The sequence below is a fragment of the Mobula hypostoma genome, chromosome 18 (assembly GCF_963921235.1).
Source record: "Mobula hypostoma chromosome 18, sMobHyp1.1, whole genome shotgun sequence".
NCBI lineage: Eukaryota > Metazoa > Chordata > Chondrichthyes > Myliobatiformes > Myliobatidae > Mobula > Mobula hypostoma.
Window position 1 is genome coordinate 61798209 of NC_086114.1, and position 23385 is coordinate 61821593.

General features: G+C 40.2%; 1 protein-coding gene across 2 annotated transcripts in view; it reads right to left on the reverse strand.

The window, feature by feature from the left end:
• The window catches only part of vps13c (vacuolar protein sorting 13 homolog C), a 387651-nt gene that overhangs the window by 230503 nt on the left and 133763 nt on the right, over nt 1-23385 (reverse strand). For both annotated transcript variants that reach the window (XM_063070973.1, XM_063070975.1), the window contains exons 28-35: nt 23002-23061; nt 14443-14608; nt 11540-11647; nt 9427-9530; nt 8690-8857; nt 6577-6881; nt 1114-1261; nt 580-691 (exon numbers count right to left, since the gene is read on the reverse strand). In XM_063070973.1, the coding sequence (XP_062927043.1) occupies nt 580-691; nt 1114-1261; nt 6577-6881; nt 8690-8857; nt 9427-9530; nt 11540-11647; nt 14443-14608; nt 23002-23061 (1171 nt within the window). The remainder of the gene's footprint in view (nt 1-579; nt 692-1113; nt 1262-6576; nt 6882-8689; nt 8858-9426; nt 9531-11539; nt 11648-14442; nt 14609-23001; nt 23062-23385) is intronic.

Consider the following 23385-nt stretch of genomic DNA (forward strand, 5'->3'; position numbering starts at 1 on the left):
GTTGTTTTCTCTGGAGCGTCAAAGGCTGAGGGGAGATCTGATAGAGGTTTATAAGATTTATGAGGGGCACAGATAAGAGTAGACAGCGAGTATTTTTTACCCAGGGTAGAGATATCTAATAGCTCCTATTAGAGGGCATGCATTGACAGTAAGAGAGGGTAGGTTCAAAGAGGATGTGAGAGGTATATTTTTCACTCAGAGAGTTGTGAATGCCTGAAGTGCATTTCCTGGTATGGTAGTAGAGGCAAACGCGTTAGAGATTTTTAAGAGATAGGCACATGAATGTCAGGAAAATGGAGGGATATGTAGGTAGGAGAGATTCGTTTTTGGAGGGTTTTGATTTACTTTTTGGATGGTTCAGTGGAACATTGTGGGCTACAGGGAAATATACAGTGAAATGAGTCACTTGCATTAACAACTAACATACCTAAGAACTTACTGGGGGGGAAACCAAAGCATCACCAGACTTTCTGGAAACAATGCAGATGTTTTTTCATAGTTCACTAGCTTTTTATCCCAATTGTAAAACTCCAGGGTTTCACAAGTGAATTAGTACAAACAATATTATGCTAATATTACTTTTTATTTCATCCTTCAGTGCCTTGGGTGAACTTGGTTTTTGGCCTCCTTCACTGAGGTTCTGCTCAATGACTTTCATCAGAACAGTTAGGTCTTCCTCACCGAGGACAACCTGAAACAAAACAAGAAGTTAAAATTACAGGGCTTCAGAAGAAAACGTTTCAGAGATAGAATCATTAACAAGAACAAGCACACTTGCGATGTTTCGTAAGCAGATTTTTATCTTGCTCTCCCAGTTGAGCACTGCTTGCACAGCATATAGAAGGGAAAAATGTGATGGGGAAAACAGTACAAACACTGTCATACTTTCAAAGCAATAGACATCAGGTAAGATTAGTCATTTGTAAGAGGATATCCCGACAACATTTCCTATCCACGTTGCATACTTTGTCATATGTAATCCAATATACAATCAACGAAGACTGTCATTTGGCACTGACCTCATTCAAAGCACTGTTGTCTAAGCCCTAACTTACATGCAGACCTTTAGATGAAAACATAATGAAAATACCCATATAACTCGATGTTACTTACATGAACAGTTTTCAAGCCTCCTTTGATTTCTACACTTGGGATATTGTGATACCAGTCTGCTGCCAGATTCCTCTGTACTACAAGCTGAAGGTTGATGGGCTGCAATATTTCAACGTCAGCCTGAGATGGACTGGTCTGCAACATGGTCCTGATGGAAAAATGTCAATCAGAAACTCATGTGTGTAACACTGCCATTTTCAAACAGTCTGCTGCCTTTCACATCATTCCTGAGAAATTAGTTTGATGTTCAGAATGTATTACCAACCAACCAGCACATAGATGATATGGCTGGACAGTTGCAGCACCCATCAATCACTGAGTCAGCCACTGTCCAAACTGTCCATTAACCAGAAAACTGGCCCTCATCACACCAGACTGGTGTGAATAAGGAATTTCCTGACTTCTGCCAATACTAAGCTTGTTGCTAATAATCCAATCTCCAGCAAATCCCTTGGCAAATGTGGGTTGCTGATGGAGCGGGGAAGACCTCCAGTCAATAGGAAGGGTTTGGGTTGGGTAGGGGTAGAGGGGAGGATAACAGAAGTAGTCTCAGGATCAGTCTTGGGCTTGAATATTGGGGACAGGGTGGTCAATGCTAACACATTTACAATTGCTAGATTGCTACAGAATACCTTAGTCAGCATATCATTAGCAAACATTGAAGAACTTTCTGTTATAATTAGAATCAGGTTTATTATCACCAGCATGTGTCTTGAAATGTGTTAACTTAGAAGCAGAAATTCAATGCAATACATAATATAGAAGAATAAGTAAGTAAATAAATAAATAATGGTATACATATATTGAATACATTAAAAACCGTGCAAAAACAGAAATAATATATATTTTAAAAGTGAGGTAGTGTTCATGGGTTCAATGTCCATTTAGGAATCGGATGGCACAGGGGAAGAAGCTGTTCCTGAATCGCTGAGTGTGTGCCTACAGGCTTCTGTACCCCCTGCCTGATGGTAACAATGAGGAAAGGGCATACCCTGGGTGCTGGGGGTCCTTAATAATGGACGCTGCCTTTCTGAGACACCACTCCTTGAAAATGTCCTGGGTACTTGTTAGAGTAGAACCCAAGATGGAGCCAGCTAAATTTACGACCCTCTGCAGCTTCTTTCGGTCCTGTGAAGTAGTCCCCCCATCCCACCCCCAATACTAGACGGTGATGCAACCCATCAGAATACTCTCCATGATACATCTACAGAAGTTTTTGAGTGTTTTTGTTGACATATCAAATTTCTTCAAACTCCTAATGACATACAGTCACTGTCTTGCCTTCTCCACAGCTGCATCGATACACTGAGACCAGGTTAGGTCCTCAGAGATCTTGACACCCCAGTACTTGAAACTGCTCACTCCCTCCACTTCTGATCCTTCTATGAGGATTGGTATGTGTTCCTTTAACTTACCTGAAGTTCACAATCAGCTCTTTTGTTTTACAATGCTCCATGTACCCTCTAGTCTGATAATCTATTATGTCTTGGCTCAGAACACATATAGATGCATACTATTTGTTATTGATTATTTCTAAATTACATTTTTGCTGCACTGTAAGTTAATAAAACTAAAAAAAAATCATTACTTAATTTCATTTTCTTCACCTGCCTATCATGAGTATTTTCTCATTTCCATTGGCCATCTTCATTTTCTAATCTCTCCTTGGTAATTCCAATCTTAATTTTAAAGTTGAAAGTAAAGTTATCATCAAAGTACATACATGTTACCATATATAAACCCTGAGATTTGCTTTTTTGCAGGCAATCATAGTAAATTAAACATACATAATAGAATCAATGAAAGATTGCACCCAAGAGGCTAGACAAATATCAAACTGTGCAAATTCCAAAGAATAGAAAATAAATATTAATAAGTAACTAATCAATAAATATCAAGAACTTGAGATGAAGAATCCTCGAAAGTGAGTGGGAACAGTTTAGTTATAGGCTGGGTGAACTTGAATGAAGTTGAGTGAAGTTATTCCCACTGGTTCCATAGCTTGATGGTTGAGGGGTAACAACTGCTCCCAAACCTGGTGGTATGAGTCCTGAAGCTCCTTTACCTTCTTTCTGCTGGCAGCAGCGAGAAGAGAGGATGACCTGGGTGGTGGGGATCCCTGATGATGTATGCTGATTTCCTGCAATAATGCTCCATGTACAGTAGATGTGCTCAATGGTGGGGAGAGCTTCACCTGTGATGGACTGGACCATATCCACTACTTTTGGTAGGATCTTCCGTTCAAGAGCATTGACGTTTCCATACCTGGCTGTGATGCATCCAGTCAATATACTCTCCACCACACACCTATAGAAGTTAGTCCAAGTTTTAGATGACATGCCAAATCTTTGTAAACTTCTAAGTAGAGGCACTACTTGTACTTCGTAATTGCATTTACATGCTGGGCCCAAGAAAGATCCTCTGAAATGATAACACCGAGGAATTTAAAGTTGCTGACTCTCTCCACCTCTGATCCCCCAGTGAGGACCAGCTCATGGCACTCTGGTTTTCTCCTGCTGAAGTCAATAATCAGCTCCTTCGTCCTGCTGACAATGAGCAAAAGAGAGGTTGTTGTTATGACATCACTGAGTCAGATTTTCAATCTCCCTTCTACATGCTGGTACGTCACCACCTTTGATCAGGCCAATGACAGTGGTGTCATCAGCAAACTTAAATATGGCATTCGAGCTGTTCTTAACCACACAGTTACAAGTACAAAGCAAGTAGAGCAAGGGGCTAAGCACACAGCCTTGTGGTGCACCTGCGCTGATAGAGATTGTGGATATGTTGCTGTCATTCCAAACTGAATGGAGTCTGCAAGTGAGGAAATCGAGATCCAGTTGCACAGGAGCTACTGAAGCCAAAGTCCTAAAGTTTATTGTTAGTTTTGAAGGGATGATAGCATTGAACATCGAACTGCAGTTGAAAAAGAGCATCCTGATGTATGCATCTTTGCTGTCCAGATGTTCCAAGGTTGAGTGAAGAGCCAATGAGATGGCATCTGCTGCGGACCTGTTGTGCCAATAGTCAAATTAGAGTGGATCCCAGTTGCTTCTTGGGCAGGAGCTGATATAATTCATCACCATCCTCTCAGAGTATTTCATCACAGTTTGTGTAAGCACTACTGGACGACAGTCACTGAAGTAGGTTGCCACAATTTTCTTACGCAGCAGTATAATCAAAAGTTGCTTGAAACAGGTGGGTACTTTGCCAAAGCGGGAGATTGAAGATATCAATGAACACTCCAGCCAGTCAATCAGCACAGGTCTTCAGTGCTCGGCCAGGTACCCCATCTGGGCCGGATGGTTTCCATGGGTTCACCCCCTGAAGGATGCTCTCATGTCAGCCACGAAGACTGAAATCACAGGGTCACTGGGGGCTGCGGGAGTTCAAGAAGTGTTTCTTCATGTATTGACAGTCAAAGCAAACATAGAAGGCATTGAGCTCATCTGGAAGTGAAGCCTTGTTGTTACCTAGAGTATGTCACTTGGTTTCACTTTGTAAGAGGTAATAGCATTCAAGCCCTGCCACAAATATCAAGCATTCTTCAGTGATTAAAGATTAGTCCACAACTGCCATTTCGTCTGTGAGATGGCTTTCAGAGATCATACCTAGACCTCTTGTACCTTACTTGGTTGCCAGACTTGAATGCCACTGAGCTGATCCTTAGCAGACTGTGGATCTCATGGTTCATCCAGGGCTTCTGGTTGGGGAAGACTGCATGCTTGAGAGTCAAGTCCGTCAAGTCTTTAAGAAGATCATGAAATCGCTAGTTCATTAAGACGGTTCAAAAGTATGTTGCTTAAAGGAGAATTACATTCTGCAGAGTGCAGTGCGAGCAATTTAAAAGAGATACATTTAGAAGTTTTGTAAGCAGCCCGCAGTATGTTACTGTGGTTCACAGGCACCATCTTGATAACACATTTTACAAACATCATGGGAATCACAGGGAAAAATATGGGCAAAGTTTCCATGCTGTGGATAGAAAAGTATCAAACAATTCAGTTAGCTTGGTCATATTTTTAACAGCAACACAAAGTTAAATGGGATTTTAAGTTTTAATAGTTTCAAAGTGTCAGCAAATTATTCTGGTCACGACAGGCACTGCTTTTTCATTTTATTCTGCAGCATTTAATAATAGCTTAAGTAACATTACACATTACATGTATAATGGGAACTTAAAAAATAAAAGATATATTGGAGTCAAGTTCTATTTAAAAACAAGTTATGTGAGTTGGTTAGCTTTGTCAGCTGTTTGTGCTTATTTCATATTGTTTTACTCTACAATTCTTCAGATCCTAATCCATGAAAACAAATTTTTGTCTCATTTAAATTTGTTATACTTTAATAACCATATTCTATAATGAAGGGAGCTAGAGTGGCAGTGGGTGGGGGGGGGGAGTGAGGATTGAGGAATGCCTTTAAAAAAGGCACAATCAGCAAATGCAACGATTAGTCAAATGACCCTCCCTTCCCACTGCTGAGAGCAGTGCAACAAGTGGGTTGCAATTTCCAGCTCTGCTGCAGACCTATGTTGTTCAGTCTTGATAATGACAAGCAAGTAGTGAATTGATAAGTTTGTCATCGCACATTACAGCTACACTTGATCTCATTACAATCACACTTACAAATAGATCACTCTGGGAGCAATTCACCACTGCAAATTACATCCTCTTTTAACAAAAAAATTACCACAAAACTATGTGTACAAACACTAGCATTATAAAGAGGACTGAAAGAAGCTGCAGAGGGTCGTAAATTTAATCGGCTCCATCTTGGGTACTAGCCTATAAAGTACCCAGGATATCTTCAAGGAGCGGTGTCTCAGAAAGGCAGCGTCCATTATTAAAGACCCCCAATACCCAGGGCATGCCCTTTTCTCACTGTTACCATCAGGTACGAGGTACAGAAGCCTGGAGGCACACACTCAGCTATTCAGGAACAGATTGTTCCCCTCTGCCATCCGATTCCTAAATGGACATTGAACCCATGAATACTATCTCACTTTTTTAACATCCATTTTTTCTGGTTTTGCATGTTTTTAATCTATTCAATATACATATACTATAACTAATTTACTTATTATTATTTTTTTCTTCCATATTATGTATTGTATTGAACTGCTGCTGCTAAGTTAACAAATTTTATGACACATGCCGGTGTTAATAAACCAGATTCTGATTTATTACCATCCAGTCTTTAGAGTCAAACACATTTTTAGGTTATAATTCACCTGCAGCTAGAGTGGCAAAAGATTAAACTTCTACAACAATTCATTTGCATTTCATATATAAAGTCACGCCAAATACATACACGTGAAATACTGCACAAAATTCTATGAAAACACTAAGGAATAGCAAAATATTCCTACATAGACTGAAATTTATTTTAAGAAAATTTGATCTCAAATTATTTGAATCTGTGAAACATTTTAAGGAGCAAGATAAAAATGTTAAAACTAACCTTGAAAGTTTCAGCTGTGTTAGGTTGATATCCATGACATCCAAGACTGGTGGTACAGAGAATTCTTTGCCTGGGATCAGAGTGAATCTATTCTGAATAGTGATCAACCCCAAATCTGCAACCAAGGCATTCATAGAGATGGAGGATTCAGGAATGATGATAACTGGGGCTTTCAAATGAATGTCCATTGCCAGTCGAAAACTCTTCTGAGCAAAATCCTTCACAGTGGAGGCTGCTTTTTCTGCTGCCTGTGCTGTGGCTGCACTTAATGGTTGCTTTGCTGCTTGGAAGTTGTCAAAGTAGTTCTAAAGGGAAATACATCAAGAAATAGTGTGTCTGTATTACAATCACTTTTCAGTTCCAGATAAGCACATTAAAAGCATATTTTCCTCATAATAAATTTAAACTGAGTGAGTTTTGATATTTTCAACCCACTATTAAAGTTATGCACCTCTTCATAAATTGAATCTTTCTACTTCAATTTAGATTTGGCACAAAACCTGTTCAAATTACTTTATAAAACAGAGATGTCCAAAGCCTTAAGAGAAAGTCCTGATGAAGTCTCAGCTGGAAACATTGATTGCTCTTTCCCCTATATAGATGCTGCCTGACCTGCTGAGTTCCTCTAGCATTTTGTGTTTTACATGGGAGAATTCACTCCTACTCAAAATATGATCTTACATTCTTTCACATAAACTCAACAGGCAGAGGAATATTCTTTGCCATTGGATCCAAAATTATATCTTAGACAATGCAGCACTCTAAGTCAAGCAAATCTTGGTTACATGCTCAATGGGATCAACACACAACTATCCAATTTGATATGAATTAGTTACCATTAGGGGAATTTGGTGTGGTTGAAAGCAAGGTTGAGAACGGAGTGTGTGGCCTAATAGTGGAGTGCGAACCCATGATCAGTTCCATTACTGGCCAATCTCACTAAAATAGCCTCAGGCAAGACTGAAATCAACGAGGACGAGAGCAGAAAGTGAGTGAGTGCTCACTTTCTGTCAACCGTCTGTCCGTTGACCGGTCCTCCACTCCCTTACACTCACTGCTGTCAGAGGAAGGTGCAGGAGTCTTGGGGCTTGGGCAAGATTTAATTGACCTGGCTCTTGGATTGGACATGTTTTTAGAGGATTCTGCAGTTCATGTTAAGTGCTTCTGATTACTCCTTTTTAATTGTTATTTTACACGATTTTGATCAGGGCGCTTCAACGCGGACTGCCTCTACAGCCTGCAGTCAACAAACAACACAGCGCCAAATTGAAATGAACTCAACTAAACATTTCTAGAATGTTTCAAGGTCTCAGCAGTTTGGTGTTTGATAGTTTGAGTGTTATTAGCTCATTCTTTGCTGTTTGCACAATTTGCTCTTTTTTGTGCATTGGGTGTGTGATGTTTTCTTTCAACAAGGTTCCATGGCGTTACTTTGTTTCGTGGTTGCCTGCGGGAAGACAAATTTCAGGGTTGTATACTGCATGCATACCTTGATAATAATAAATGTACTTTGAATCCATAATAATCATCTTTTCACACTTTCTCCTACCAAATATTCAGCATGGTAGACAATATCAAATTATTTATCCATTTGAATGCATGGCTAATTGGCTGGATGGGAGGAAGCTGAGGGTGATGGTGGAAGGTTGTTTTTCAGACTGACCAGTGCGCAGGAGGGATCTGTGCAGGGCCCATTGTTGCTTGTCATTTATATAAATAATTTAAATGAGAATGTACAAGGCATGGCTAATAAGTTTGCAAATTAAAGTATTAAAAAGGCATTTTGGATATTCTGATTTTGTTGCTGAAATTTTAGGAACAGTAAATTATGCTGTGATGAAGCAAGAAATCATTTTCAATAACTACACTAATTTTACAACAATTAAAATTTAATTAAACATAGGGATTTTTTTTTTTGAGTTCTCCACCCCAGATGCCCATGAAGGCTCAGTTACTGAGTGTGAATAAATTATAAATTTCTAGATAGCAAAGCAATGGAGAGATGCAGGGATAGTGCAGGAAAATGCTGTTAAGGTGAAGGTCAGACATGGAGGAGCATACACAAGGGTCCAAATAACCTCCCTTTGCGCCTCTTTGAACAGACTGGACTTACCAGCAGTGTCATGAGGAATTTTTGCAGATATATAATCTGAATACAGCCAACTCTTAAAGTGATTTTTCCGTCCACTTTTGACATATCAGCATAGTTCTCATCATCAATAGCATTCGGATACAGGGTTACATTTAAACTGAACACTTCATTTCCAACAATGGAAACAGCCTAGAAATTAAAAGGAGCGATGGTTGATTTGAGATATTGTTATTTCAGATTAAGTACGAAATAACTAACTCATTTCTCCTGATATTGCAATTTGCCCCATCACAATACTTAAGGAAAAGAATTACAAAATGGGCCAGTTTACTCACACAACAACCAAAGAAATAGCTTCAATGGCATCAATACATATTCAAAAACCTTTATTTCTAGTTTATTTACCTGCCCAGTTACCCAACTTCAAATATAGACATTGTCTCTGCTTTAGTTATAAGCACTGATGACAAATTCCAGTCTCACACTGCCCAACACCTGAACCTTTCATTTGCCCTGAATTTAGCCTCAAATCCACACTCCTTCCTCCCAGACAATCAATTATGGAATCTGCAATTTGAGGGTCATCCATTCCGAAAGATTGTTATTGTAAAAAACAAGTAAAGCTTCTATTCCTTTGTGCCTCTATAGTGCAGTGCAAGTGTGCTTTATCAAATACAATTCCAGATATACATATGATATTCAGGTGATGTAAAATCCAATAACCAAAAGAAACACCATGAATAAATGTAAAAAATTACCTTTTTATGTAGTGTCTTTGAATCAACATCAGTAGCAATAATATCTCTAAGTCTGGCAAAGAATTCTGTCTGCTTTGACTTCACTGAAATGAATGCATCCAAACCTGTACAGTTGTGGAAAGCATTCAGTAATGAGGCAAAGAGTGAAGATGTACATAGTCTGTTTAAACATATTTCAAAGGCATATTGTTAATACAGCATCGAGCATCATGAAAATAACATGTTCAGACTGTCATTACATCACTGGTTTGTAACCTGGTCAAAGATAAGATAAAACTTTATTTACCCCAAAGAAAATTATTGTTGCAAGGTTGCTCAGCAGAAATATAGACTTTAAAATATAAAATGTAAGCATTGAGGTACAGAAGAAAATACAAAATGTGCATTAAAAGGTAACAGTTCAAAATACAGATGTGGAATGAAACTAGATTCTTGTATACTTGATGAGGAGTCATCATATAGCCACAGGGAGAAAGGATCTCCTGTGGTGTTCAGTGGTGCACCTCAGCAGAATCTGTCTGTTACTAAAGATGCTCCTCTGTTTGTCCAATATGTCATGGGGAGGCATGAGAGGGATCGTCCATAATGCTCCGTAGCTACTGCAGCATCCTCCTCTCAGACACAAGCATTAGGGAATCCAATTCCAATTCCACCCCAAGAACAGAACCAGCCTTCCTGACAGGCTTATCAATCTTCTTGGCATCAGCTGCTCTCACCCTGCTGCCCGAGCAGGCCACCACTCAGTTATAGAACATCTATAGATGTTAAATGACCGGAGCCTTCACAGGAAGTACAATCGGCTATCCCTTCTTGTACAGAGGCCCTGTATTTTCAGTCTAGTTTATCGTCCAGGTGAGTTCACGGGTATTAGTAGTCCTGGATGACTTACACATCCATTCCCTTGATGGAGATGGGAATGCAAAGTGTTTTCACCTTCCTGAAGTCCACCACCACTTCCTTTGTCTTAGTGATGTTGAGCTGCGGGTAATTCAGCTACACCACTCAACAAAGTTGTCCACCACTCTTCACCCCGGGTGATGCAGCCAAATCATCCAAAAGCTTCTGCAGGTGGCGGGACTCCAAGTTGTATCTGAAGTCCGAGGATACAGGTATATTTAAATATGGACAGTAAATCTCTACCAGCCCAAGCCCATGCCTCACTGTGCCATTCATTCTGTTCTATGAACTTCACCAGTAACATATGGCCTGTTGACTTTGTGCAGCCCATTCTTATTACCTACAGGTATATAGAAGTCTTATTTCACTCATTTCCTTTAACTAACCTCTTCATGCCATTACTTACAGATGTCTTAATTACTACAACAGTAGCCAATCCTCACTTTTAATTTTATTGTTCACAAGATCCAGAGCAGTGGGTTCAACACTACACAACTCATTATACTCACTTTCAATTTAATTCCCATAGCTTTTAGTGAGGGAGAACTACAAGTTAATCCAAATAAACTTTCTCACCAACCTCACATGATTTGACATTTGATACTTCTGATACTTTTGATTATAAATGCCAACTACCTTAGAACTGGTTGACAACTTATAAAACAGAAAAATTATAAATACAGTTGAGTTGTGGCAATTTTCCTTGTTTTAAAAATTCATCCTAGTCATCAGCACAGTATCAGTGACAGAGCAGTGTAGGTGAACATTGTTTCTGAAATTCATTGAATTCAGAGGAATGAATTTGGGCCAGAGCAGTGTAAATCCTATCATACAACCAGTGACGTGGAAGATTTTGTTCTAAATAATCTGCCATCTCGATAAGGGAGGCACAGTGGAGATCTGCTGCCTTGTAGCACCAGAGACCCAAGTTCAATCCTAACCTCAGGTATTGTATGAGCAAAGTCTGCATGCTCCTCATGACCACATGGAGTTCCTCTGGTGCTCCAGTTTCCTGCCACATCTTGGCTGATAAGTTAATTAGTCACCATAAATTGTACATGGCGTGTAGCTTAGTGTAATTAAATGTGTGGGAATTGATGAGAATGTGGATGAGTACAAATTGGTAGCTGATGGTCAGAATCAACTTGATGGGCTGAAGGGCCTACTTATGTGCTAATTTCATCTATGACTCTAATACAAAAGGGCCATATCTTACCTTGTACTCGAATATCTGCAATATTGCATTTCTCATCACACACAACAACATTAAATGCATCCATCTTGGCAAACATCTTGAAATCTACTTCCTTTGAGCTTTTCAAAACTGCCAAAAGAATTTAAAACATACAGATAATTTAAACAGCTGTATCCAAAATAATACAAGATGATAAAGTACTTTTGTCCTGAAAGAGGTGAACTGTTTAGACTCTTTATTTAAAAATTTTTAAAGATACAGGGAGAATACCCTCCTACTCAAAATATGACTTTAAGATCTTTCACACTAATCGCAACAGATTTGTCTATAATTTACATGCATTTTTTTTTACTTAATTCTAGAATCTGTTATATGCGGCGTGTAAAAAAAAAACACAGATAAAGACATCGTACAGCAAAAATCAGGATTCACTGAAGGATCAATACTTTTTGCCCCCTTAGAAATATGGAATACGAAAAGTACTCTAATGACTATTTCCATTGATATCAAGGTCGCTTCAGGAGGCAAAAGTAACACAATAGTTGTCTAACGGGGTACATTAGATTCCAACCTAAGCCAGACAGAAAGCATCTTGGAAAGCAACAGCACTCCTGGAGATTCTCTGCTAACAAACAATACCTTTTGAGAAACAAGAGATTCTGCAGATGCAAGAAATCTTGAGCAACACACACAAAATGCAGGAGGTACTCAGCAGGTCAGGCACCATCTATGGGAGGAAATGAACAGTCAAGCTGCTCAAGCACTTTGCTCAATACATTTTGAAAACTCTGAAAACAAAAAGGGGTGAAATAAACTACAAAACCCAGGGATTATCTCCCTGAGCTAACAGAACTGAATTTCATTTAGAATTTGGTTCACAGATAGGAAGCAGAGGTGATTAGAAGTTCTTTCTCAGAATCAGTGTATTGCAAGGGTTGGAGTCGAGCCAATTGTTATTTGTTCCTTCATAAACAAGTGGATACAAATTCAGAAGGCTTGATCAGTTAGTTTGCAGATAACACAAAATTAGGATACTGTTGATAATGAAGAAGGTTAATGTAGATTGCTCACTTAGAGAAGTAGGTTGAGCAGTGGCAAATGGATTTCAAGATTCAAAATTCTAGATAAATATGAATGGTACATTTTGGGAAGTTAAACCAGCGAAGGACTTATACTGTGAATGCTCAAACACTAGGGCATATAATGGAACAAGGGAGCCCAGGAGTACAAGTGCATTGTTTGCAGAAATCGACATCACAAGCACACCGGGTTATGAGAAAGGCACTTGGCACCTAGCATTCATCAGTCAGGGCACAGAGTACAGGAGCTGATAAATTATGTTACGTACAAGTCACACTTTTAGTACTGTGTACAGTTGTAGTTATCCTGTTATAGGAATGAAATGATTAAACTGGAATGAACGTGGAAAAGATTTACAAGTATCAGGGGGTCAGGGTGGACATGGTGGAGGATTACAAATACCTGGGGATACGAATTGACAATAAACTGGACTGGTCAAAGAACACTGAGGCTGTCTACAAGAAGGGTCAGAGCCGTCTCTATTTCCTGAGGAGACTGAGGTCCTTTAACATCTGCCGGACGATGCTGAGGATGTTCTACGAGTCTGTGGTGGCCAGTGCTATCATGTTTGCTGTTGTGTGCTGGGGCAGCAGGCTGAGGGTAGCAGACACCAACAGAATCAACAAACTCATTCGGAAGGCCAGTGATGTTGTGGGGATGGAACTGGACTCTCTGACGGTGGTGTCTGAAAAGAGGATGCTGTCCAAGTTGCATGCCATCTTGGACAATGTCTCCCATCCACTACATAATGTACTGGTTGGGCACAGGAGTACACTCAGCCAGAGACTCATTCCACCGAGATGCAACACAGAGCGTCATAGGAAGTCATTCCTGCCTGTGGCCATCAAACTTTACAACTCCTCCCTTGGAGGGTCAGACACCCTGAGCCAATAGGCTGGTCCTGGACTTATTTCTTGGCACAATTTACATATTACTATTTAACTATTTATGGTGTTATTACTATTTATTATTTATGGTGCAACTGTAATGAAAATCAATTTCCCCCGGGATCAATAAAGTATGACTATGACTATGTTGCCAGAAAGAGGGCATGGATATTACAGAAAGATTGTCCAGGCTAGATCTTTATTCTTTAGAGTACAAGGGAATGAGGGGTGATCTTATAAAGTTTAATAAAATCATGAAGAGCATAGATAATGTACATGGTAGCAATCTCTTTCCCAGGGTAAGGGAGTCCAAACCTTCAGCACATCGTTTTATGGTGAGAAGGGAATGATTTAAAAGGGACTTAAGGGGCAAATATTTCATGCAAAGAGTGGTAGGTATATTGAGCAACCTGACAGTGGAAGTAGTTAAAGCAGATTCAATAGTATCATTTTAGAAGTACCTGAATAGGTGCACAGAGTGGCAGAGTTTAGTGAGATACGGGTCAAACACAGGAAATTGGGATTAGATGGATGGACAACATGGTGGGATTGGACTGGCTGGGCCAAAGGGCATGTGTCTATGTGCTATTGTTCAATGACTATGAATATTTATACAAAATTAGTACAACTCTTAATAATATGTATATAGGCTTGTAAATTTGCTTTCTTGGCTCAGCTTCCCATACTTCGAGCACTGGCATCTGAACCAACTGAAGGGTAAACAAAACAAAAAGAAATGAACACAAACGTAAACACGTGAAAGACTGCAGATGATGGAAATTCAAAGCAATACACTCCAAATGCTGGGGGAACTTAGCAGGTCAGGCGGCTTCTATGGAAATGAATAGACAGTTGACGTTTTATCTGTCCCTCACAAAAAATGCTAATGTTGATCCTGATCAGGAATGATAAATAGCAGTTACTAATAAAATATCAGGCACTGAAAATATCCTTTACCTGTTTTGGCAGCATCTCCACAATCCTGCCCCTGATTCTGCATCTTTGTTTCATGGTCCTTATCAGTAGAAGTCATGTCCTTTGATGGGATAACAGCTGTCAGGAAATTGATGGTTGAAAGCAAGGCTTTTGCATGCAACAGAAAATTAAGTGAAGAAACTGTGACCTGGAAATTAAAACAAAAAAGATCTATTTTATTTTCACAATAATTATAGCAGATAATTATTGCTGCCCCCGTTGTCAAATTCCTTTTTGTAATTCTTGTAGTTCATCAAATATCTTCTTGACACTCATTCAAACAAAACTAAAAACATCACAGTGGAGAACAACCGCTGGTCTCACTTCTCATGCATTATTCTACAAATGACTACAGTTTTTTTTAAGTGGCATCAACTGTGAAATAGTGTTTCAGCAGTTTACGCAGCAGAAATTCATTCTTCTCCAACACTCTAAGATGCAGAATAAAAATACGCTACTACAAAATTTATTCAATAAAAGGTAAATAACTATACAAAACGTGCTGCTTCAACTCGTTCTCTTGAAGCATGAACAGATGACACAGCTTCACATAACAGAAAATCACGATTACGCATCGTTTTGCATAAACTTGACCCCCTCTGCAATGGGGGATTGCCTGCAATTTCTTAAGCCGGACAGTCTGCCGTTCCTACATTACCTTCTTCCCCATCAATCAATAAAAACCTTGGAAGACCCTTCTCAAATAAAGCTGCCCACATATATGACGACATCGTTGCCTCACTACTTTGCTCAAACTTTCTGTACTTCACCACCAACAAATTTCCCATGGGAGTGGAACTAATCTTCAAAACTAAAGAACTCCCTGCCAACTACACTCCAGAAGCAAGGTCACTCAAACTTTAGAATTTGAGCTACAATATAGAGATAGACACAGAATACCTGGACTTCTGTACCTTCCTCTGCATCTGCGTCCTTGACTTCCACATTGGGAGACCACAGTTGATGTAGATCAGTAATTACTCATTGACAACCAACAAAGGCGCACCTCAAGAATCCATGCTTAGCTCACTACTCAACTCGCTCTGTTTGGCTAGGCACTGAATAAATGGCATCTATAAATTCACCAATGACACCAATATTGTTGGCAGAATCTCGTACAGGAATGAGGTAGATCAGCTGGTTGAGTGCTGACATAACAATAACCTTGCACTCAATGTCAGGAAGGCCAAGCAAATTATTCTAGACTTCAGGAAGGGGAAGTCAGGGGAACACACACCAGACCTCATTAAGGGGTCAGTGATGGAAAGAGTGAACAACATTTATTTTCTGGGTGTCAGCATCTCAGGGGATCTATCCTAGGCCGATCACAAAGAAGGCACACCAATGGTTATACTTCATTAGGAGTCTGAGAAGATTTGGTATGTCACCAAACAGTCTAGCAAATTTCTACAAAAATATGTATGACAGCATTCTTATTGGCTGCATAACCACCTGGTATGGAGGCTCCAATATGTAGGATCAAAAGCAGCTGCAGAGGGTTGCAGAATCAGCCAACTCCATCACAGGCACAACCCTCCCCACTATCAAGGACATCTTTAAAAGGCTGCCCCTCGAGAAGGCGGCATCCATTACTATAAGGGCATGCCCTCTTCTCGTTACTACCATTGGGGATAAGGTACAGAAGTATAAAGATCCATACTCAAAATTTTAGGAACAGCTCTATTCCTCTGCCAACAAATTTCTGAGTGGTTCATGAACCTGTGAAGAGTACCTTGCTAATTCTTTTTCACATAATTTATTTTGTGCAACTTACAGTAATCATTTATTGCACTATACTGCTGTAAGAAAACCACTAATTTTACGATATAATTCAGTGATAATAAACGTGATTCAGATTTGTGTGTGCACCGAGATTGAGCTCCAAGCATTGACTTGTTCACCAAAACAGATAAGAGGGTGGGTCTTACACTTAACATCCACAAGATCAAGATCCTCCAAAAACCTGTTCCAGCTGCACTATACTGCCCTTCCACAGTAAGGATTCATGATAAGCTCCTGGAAAACATGCACCATTTCTGATAACTCAGAGGCCACAGCTCAACAAAGTGTTACGTACCCCGTAACTGGGTTGCCAAACCAGCAGAAATGGATCACTCAGTTGGAGTCTGGATTACTAGAACTAAGAAAGTTTTATTAAAGAAACAAGCAACACAGTAATCGAAAGGATAATAAATGCAACAGTTCAGCAATGATAAACATACATGTGCACAGAATTAAGATAACAGCATCAATCAAGCTCTATCGTTGTCCAGGGATAAATGACCAATTTCAAAGTGACACAAAGTTCAGTCCAATTTAGTTCAGTTTGCAGTAATCGTTGCCATGGCGATGGACAACGTGGGGGGAGAGAGAGAGAGAGAGAACGGGAATGACTGATCATTCAGACACGGCTTCACTCACAGACCGGCGATATGGCTCACAAGCAGCTTTTGGGCAGGTCCTTGGTGATGTCACCTGAGGTCACCGACTGTGACCCCTCCTCCAGATGCGGTCGATCCTCTGCAGTGAACCCAGCACCCAAGCAAGGGCGGACACACACCGGGTTCCCGCTGATCGTACCTTTCCACCCTGTGCGTTGTCCGGTACTTCCCACCGACTCGTGAGAGGCGCACCGCTTCCAGGGTCTCATTACCTCGGGTGTCGTGTGTCCTGCCTTAGCGAACCTGTCCCTTTTTATCCCCCTGCTGGGGTATCGCCTGTCCATCACTTCAAACAGTTCAGGGTTCAAAGGGGGAGCCGCTCCAGACAGCTCTCTCTCTCCCGTCCCTTCATTACACATCTCCAGATCGTCTGTCCATCACTTCAAACAGTTCAGGGTTCAAAGGGGGAGCTGCTCCAGACAGCTCTCTCTCCCCCGTCCCTTCATTACACATCTCCAGACTCTGCTCCATTGTTCCTTATCTCTCCTTCCCCTGAGGACAGGTGGCAGACCACTTGCTGATGTCACTGATGCTAACCCAGGCTAGCAAACATCTTAATTTTATGTGTATTCTCGTCACAAAAGATAAACATCAATAACGAAGTTCACCACCACATTCAAAGCCCCAGTAGACCTTCAGGCTGACTTCAGAGAAGAGCATTATAACATAAAGATCTTGGACCTGTCACAAAACTCAGTGGAAGTAGCAGTGACTTTAGCCCTGTTTAGCAGTTCTCAGAGCTGAACAATCTACAAGGTACTGGAAAATATCACCAAAGCTGAATCTGCAAAATCTTCCAAATATACCACAAGGATAAATGAACCAACATCAGCTCCCTCACTCGGGTAAACATCCCCAAAACCAAGGCCCAACATACTATAACAGTCAGATGTATGCTCATCCATGCCTGGCATGATGCTGTTAGAATTCATGGGGTCTTCAATACAGAGTGAGGAGTTTGAAGATTATGCACTAGCACGTTGTATTCCCCTCTGGTAAATCAGTCCTAATAGAGGAGTTGGATAAAACCAGGGGATCCTTATAATGGAATCAAATCCTGAGAAAGAGGGGACAAGGGGTCACAAGGTGTAGAATCCTTGTAGGTAGAGCTAAGAAACTGCAAGAGTAAAAAGACCCTAAGAGCAGCTTGTTGTTGAGCCCACCGGGGGATCAGCTATTCTGGACTCTCTACTCAATGAACCATAATTGATTAGAGAGCTTGAGGTAAAGAAACCCTTAGAGGCCAGGAATCATTAGATGACAGAATTCACCCTGCAATTTCAGAGAAAGAAGCTAAAATTAGATGTATCAGTAGAGTAAAGGGAATTACAGAGGCATGAGAGAGAAGCTGGCCAAAGCTGTTTGCAAGGGGACATTAGAAGGGATGACGCCAGAGCAGCAATGGCTGGAATTTCTGGGAGGCGCAGGATAGATACATCTCAAAGGATCAAAGGTACAATGACGCAATTGTGGCTGACAATGGGCATCAAAGTCAGCATAAAAGCCAAAGAGAGGGCATTAAATAGTACAAAAATTAGTGGGAAGTTACAGGATTAGGAAGCTTTTAAAAACCAACAGAAGGCAACAAAAAAAAGTCATAAAGAGGGAAAAGATGGAATATGAAGATAAGCTTGCCAATAATATTAAAAAGGTTACCAATAGTTTCTTCAGGTATATAAAAAGTAAAAGAGAGGGAAGAGTAGATATTGGGCTGCTGGAAAATGACACTGGAGAGGTGATAACAGGGAACACGGAGATGGCAGCTGAACTGAATAATTATTTTATATCAGTCTTCACTGTGGAAGACATTAGCAGTATGCCAGAAGTTCAAGTGGTCGGGGACAGAATTGAGTGAAGCTGCCATTACTAAGGAGATTTTGCTTTGGAAACTGAATGGTCTGAAGGTAGACAAATCACTTAGACTAGATGGTCTACACCCCGGGGTTCTGAAAGAGATGGCTAAAGAGATTCTGGAGGCATTCATAATGATCTTTCAAGAATCACTGGATTCTGGAATGGTCCCAGAAGACTGGAAAATTGCAACTGTCACTCCACTCTTCAAGAAGAGAGAGAGGTAGAAGAAAGGAAATTATGGGCTTGTTAGTCTGATCTCTGTTGTTGGGAGGATGTTGGAGTTGATTCTTAAGGATGTGGTTTTAGGGTACTTGAAGGCATGTGATAAAATAGGCCCGAGTCAGGGAAAACCTTGCTTGACAAATCTGTTGGAACTCTTTTAAGGAATAACAAGCAGAATAGTCAAGGTTGAATCGGTAGATGCCGTGTACTTGGATATTCAGAAGGCCTTTGACAAGGTACCACACGAGGCTGCTTAACAAGTTACGAGCCCATTGTATGCAGGAAAGATACCAGCATAGATAGAGTATTGGCTGATTGGCAGAAGGCAGAAAGGGAATAAAGGAAGATGTGGAGAGGATGTTTCATTTGGTGGGTGAGTCTAGGACCAGAGGGCACAGCCTCACAATAGAAGGCCACCCATTTAAAACAGAGGCAAGGAGGGATTTCTTTAGACAGAAGGTGGTGAACCTGTGGAATTTGATGCCACAAGTGCCTGTGGAGGCCAAATCGTTGGGCAGAGGTTGACAGATTCTTGATTAGTCAGGGCATAAAAAGTTTTGGGGAGTAGGCAGGAGACTGGGACTGAGAAGACGGAATGGGCCAAATGGCCTAATTCTGCTCCTTTATCTTACCGACTTATGGAATATGGTACAATACCACTACACATTATTCCTTAAAAACTACTGCACGATTAGTTTATGAAACAACTTTTTCAACTCTGGCAATATCATGGAAATGGATCATGGAAATTGGCTGTCCCTTTGCCTTAATGTTTGAGGTTTAACAAAAGAATGAAGAAGGACAACTTTCTACTGGATGTACAAACACACCCTGTGAGTATGATTAAAAGATAGTATTTAAACAATGCAAGTAGCATAACAAACGCTTTCCTTCAAAGACCAATGTGTGTCTGCACCAATTTATCTGAGTAAAATTTATTCTTTTAATCATAATAAATGCATTACGAAAATAGCATTAAAAGGGAGCTCCAATATTCACCTGGTGCTAATTAATGCTGAGCAAACTAGTTTCTGCAGCCTACATCACAAGATTTTACATGAACAACTAGTTTTACAACATCTTATACAATCTGAGTGACCCAATTAATTTGAAATAGGTGATGATGTGTAAGGAAGAGGAAATAAAATGCTGGACACCAGACCAAAGTTTGATCTCCAAGTTTATACTAGGGACTTTCAAAGTGAGCTCCTGCTCCAAATATACTATACATATAAACTAATTAAATTTGTCCTTTCACATAGTACTGTGCAGCACACAATTATAAAAGATTATCTGAAATTGATCAAATTAATACCAAAATCAGAATTAGCTTTAGTGGCAGTGGTTGAAATACCACCAGTATGTGTCCTGTCCCACAGAGGCTCAAACACTCTTGACCATTGCTACACAACCATCAAAAACACCTACCGTGCCACCCCCCCCCCACCACCTCCCCAACCCCACCCACACTTCAGTACATCAGATGACTGAGGTGTGCTCCTTCTCCCTGCATACAAGATGAAGCCTGGGGATCCAGTCCGGAAAGTCATTCAGTGCTGGTGTGAGGAAATAGATGAGATTCTACATGACTTACTAAGTCAGCAGACTGGTCCATGTTCAAAGGCCTACAACTCAATCTAGATGAGAATGTCACCACTGTCGCAGACTTTATCAGCAATTGTGTTGAGGACTAAGTATGAAAGAGGACAATCAAATGTTCCCAAACTGGAAAACTATATCACAGAAACAGGTCCTTCAGCCTATCTAGGCTATGCCAAACCATTTGAACAGACTAGACACATTCACCTGCACCCGGACCATAGCCCTCCATACCCCTCACATTCATGTACCCATCTAAACTTCTCTTAAACATTGAAATTAAAATCACATCCACCACTTGCATTGACAGCTCATTCCACACCCACACCACCCTGAGTGAAGCTTCCCCTCATGTTCCCCTTAAACATTTCACCTTTCACCTTTAAGTCATGACCTCTAGCCATAGACACACCCAATCTCAGTGGGAAAGGTCTGCTTGCATTTACCCTATCAATATCCCTTATAATTTCATATACCTCTATCAAATCTCCCCTCAATCTTTTACGTTCTAGGGAATAAAATTCTAACATGTTCAATTAATGTTGCTGAGGTCAACAGGGTTGAGAACTTCAAGTTTCTAGGAGTAAACACTAGCAGCCTGTACTGGTCCTGCACTTTTACTTCCTCTGGAGACTAAATAACTTTGGCATGTCCCCTTTGAATCTCACCAATTTTTACTGATGCACTATAGAGAGCATCCTATTCCAAAGTATGGTTTGGCAACTGGTCTGCCCATGACCACAAGAAACTGCAGAGAGTTGTGGATACAGATCAGCTCTTACAGAAACCAACTTTCTCTCCATGGACACTAACTACTGCCTCCAAAAATCAAAGATTCCACCCACAAAAGACATATTCTCTTCTCCCCTGCTTCATTACGAAAGCCTGAAAGCACGTGTCATCAGGCTCAAGGACAGTTTCTATCCTTCTGTATACAAGAATACTGAATGTTCCTTTAGTATATTAAGGTAGACTCTTGACCTCACAGTCTACCTTGTTGTGACTTTACACCTTACTGTGCACCTGCAACGCATTTTCTCTGTACTGTAAACCCTTATTCTGCATTTTGTTGTTTTACCTTGTAGAACCTCAATGCACCATTGCAATGAACTGATCTATATGAACAACATACAAGAGAATTTTTTCACTATAGCTCAGTACATATGACAATAACGAGCCAATTTTCTAATTTGGTTGACTTTAGAACATTGGGCACAAAACTCGATCAACAAAAACTGGTAAACTGGATCAGGAAATTTCTGGATGACACCAAGATTGGGGGTGGAGTGGACAGTGAGGAAGGTTATCATGGCTTGCAGAGGGATCTGCATCAGCTGGAAAAATGGGGTGAAAAATGGCAGATGAAATTTAGTGAAAACAAGTGCAAGGCATTGTACTTCAGTAGGACCAACCAGGGTAGGTCTTACATAGTGAAAGGTAGAGCACGGAGGAGAGTGGTAGAACAAAAACATCTGGGAATACAGATCCCCAGTTCATTGAAATTAGGTAGATAGTGTCATAAAGAAAGCTTTTGGCAAAATGGCCTTCATAAATCAAAGCAGTGAGTACAGGAGATGGATGTTATGTTGAAGTTGTATAAGATATTGGTGAAGCCTAATTTGGAGTATTGTGGACAGTTTTGATCACCTACCTACAGGAAAGATGTGAATACGATTGAAGAAGTACAGAGAAAATTTATAAGGATGTTGCTGGGTCTGGATGACCTGAGTTATAAGGAAAGATTGAATAGGTTAGGACTTTAATCCTTAGAACATAGAAGATTGAGAGGAGATATGATAAAGGTATGCAAATTATGAGGGGTATAGATAAGGTAAATGCAACAAGACTCTTTCCACTGAGGTTGGGTGGGACTACAACCCAGAGATCATGGGTTAAGGGTGAAAGGTGAAAAGTTTAAGTGGAACATGAAGGGAAGCTTCCTCACTCAAAGGTTGGTGAGAGTATGGAATGAGGTGCCGGCACAAGTGGTGCATACAATCTCGATTTCAATATTTAAGTCAGGTTTGGATAGGTACATGGATGGTAAAGGTATGCAGGGATATGGTCCCAGTACAGTTTAATGGAAGTAGGCAGTTTAAATGGTTTGGCACAGACCAGATGGGCCAAAGGCCTGTTTCTGCACTGTACTTCTCTATGACTCTCTGACAAAAAGGTGTACCGTACAAATGGAAGCATTTTAAGGAAATGCAAATTTATTGCAATATTTTTTATCTTAATGTCATACTATTCTTCAATAGCTTCATTGCATCTAAATTTTATTTCGCTATAAATTAAACATTGATTTACATAATCTACTCCTTCCTACATAAAACTGCATTTCTAAGCATTTCTACTAACTTGACATTCTTCATTTGGCTTCTCAAATACTTTCTAGGTGTTTAGTATAAAGGTAATAAAGACTTACTTTAAGCATCTGTTCAGTAGCGTCAGGATTCATTTTAAAATGTGGACTACGTTTATCAACCTGCAACAATAAACGTTTGTTAAATTTAGCTTTAATTCATGATAGATACAAGTTATCAACAAATACTGTTTGATGCTTATTCACCACATGTGGGTCTCACTGGCAAGACAAGCATTTATTACTTAACCACTATCACAAAGTTCTGTTATTTGAAAAAATTTACCATTTCAGGGTACGTCCACACTATGCCGGATAATTTTGAAAACAAAGCTTTTTCTCTTCGTTTTGCCCTCCCGTCCACACTGAGCAGGTGTTTTCAGCCCCCGAAAACGGAGATTTTCAGAACCACTCTCCAGAGTGAATAAATCTGAAAACGCTTAATAT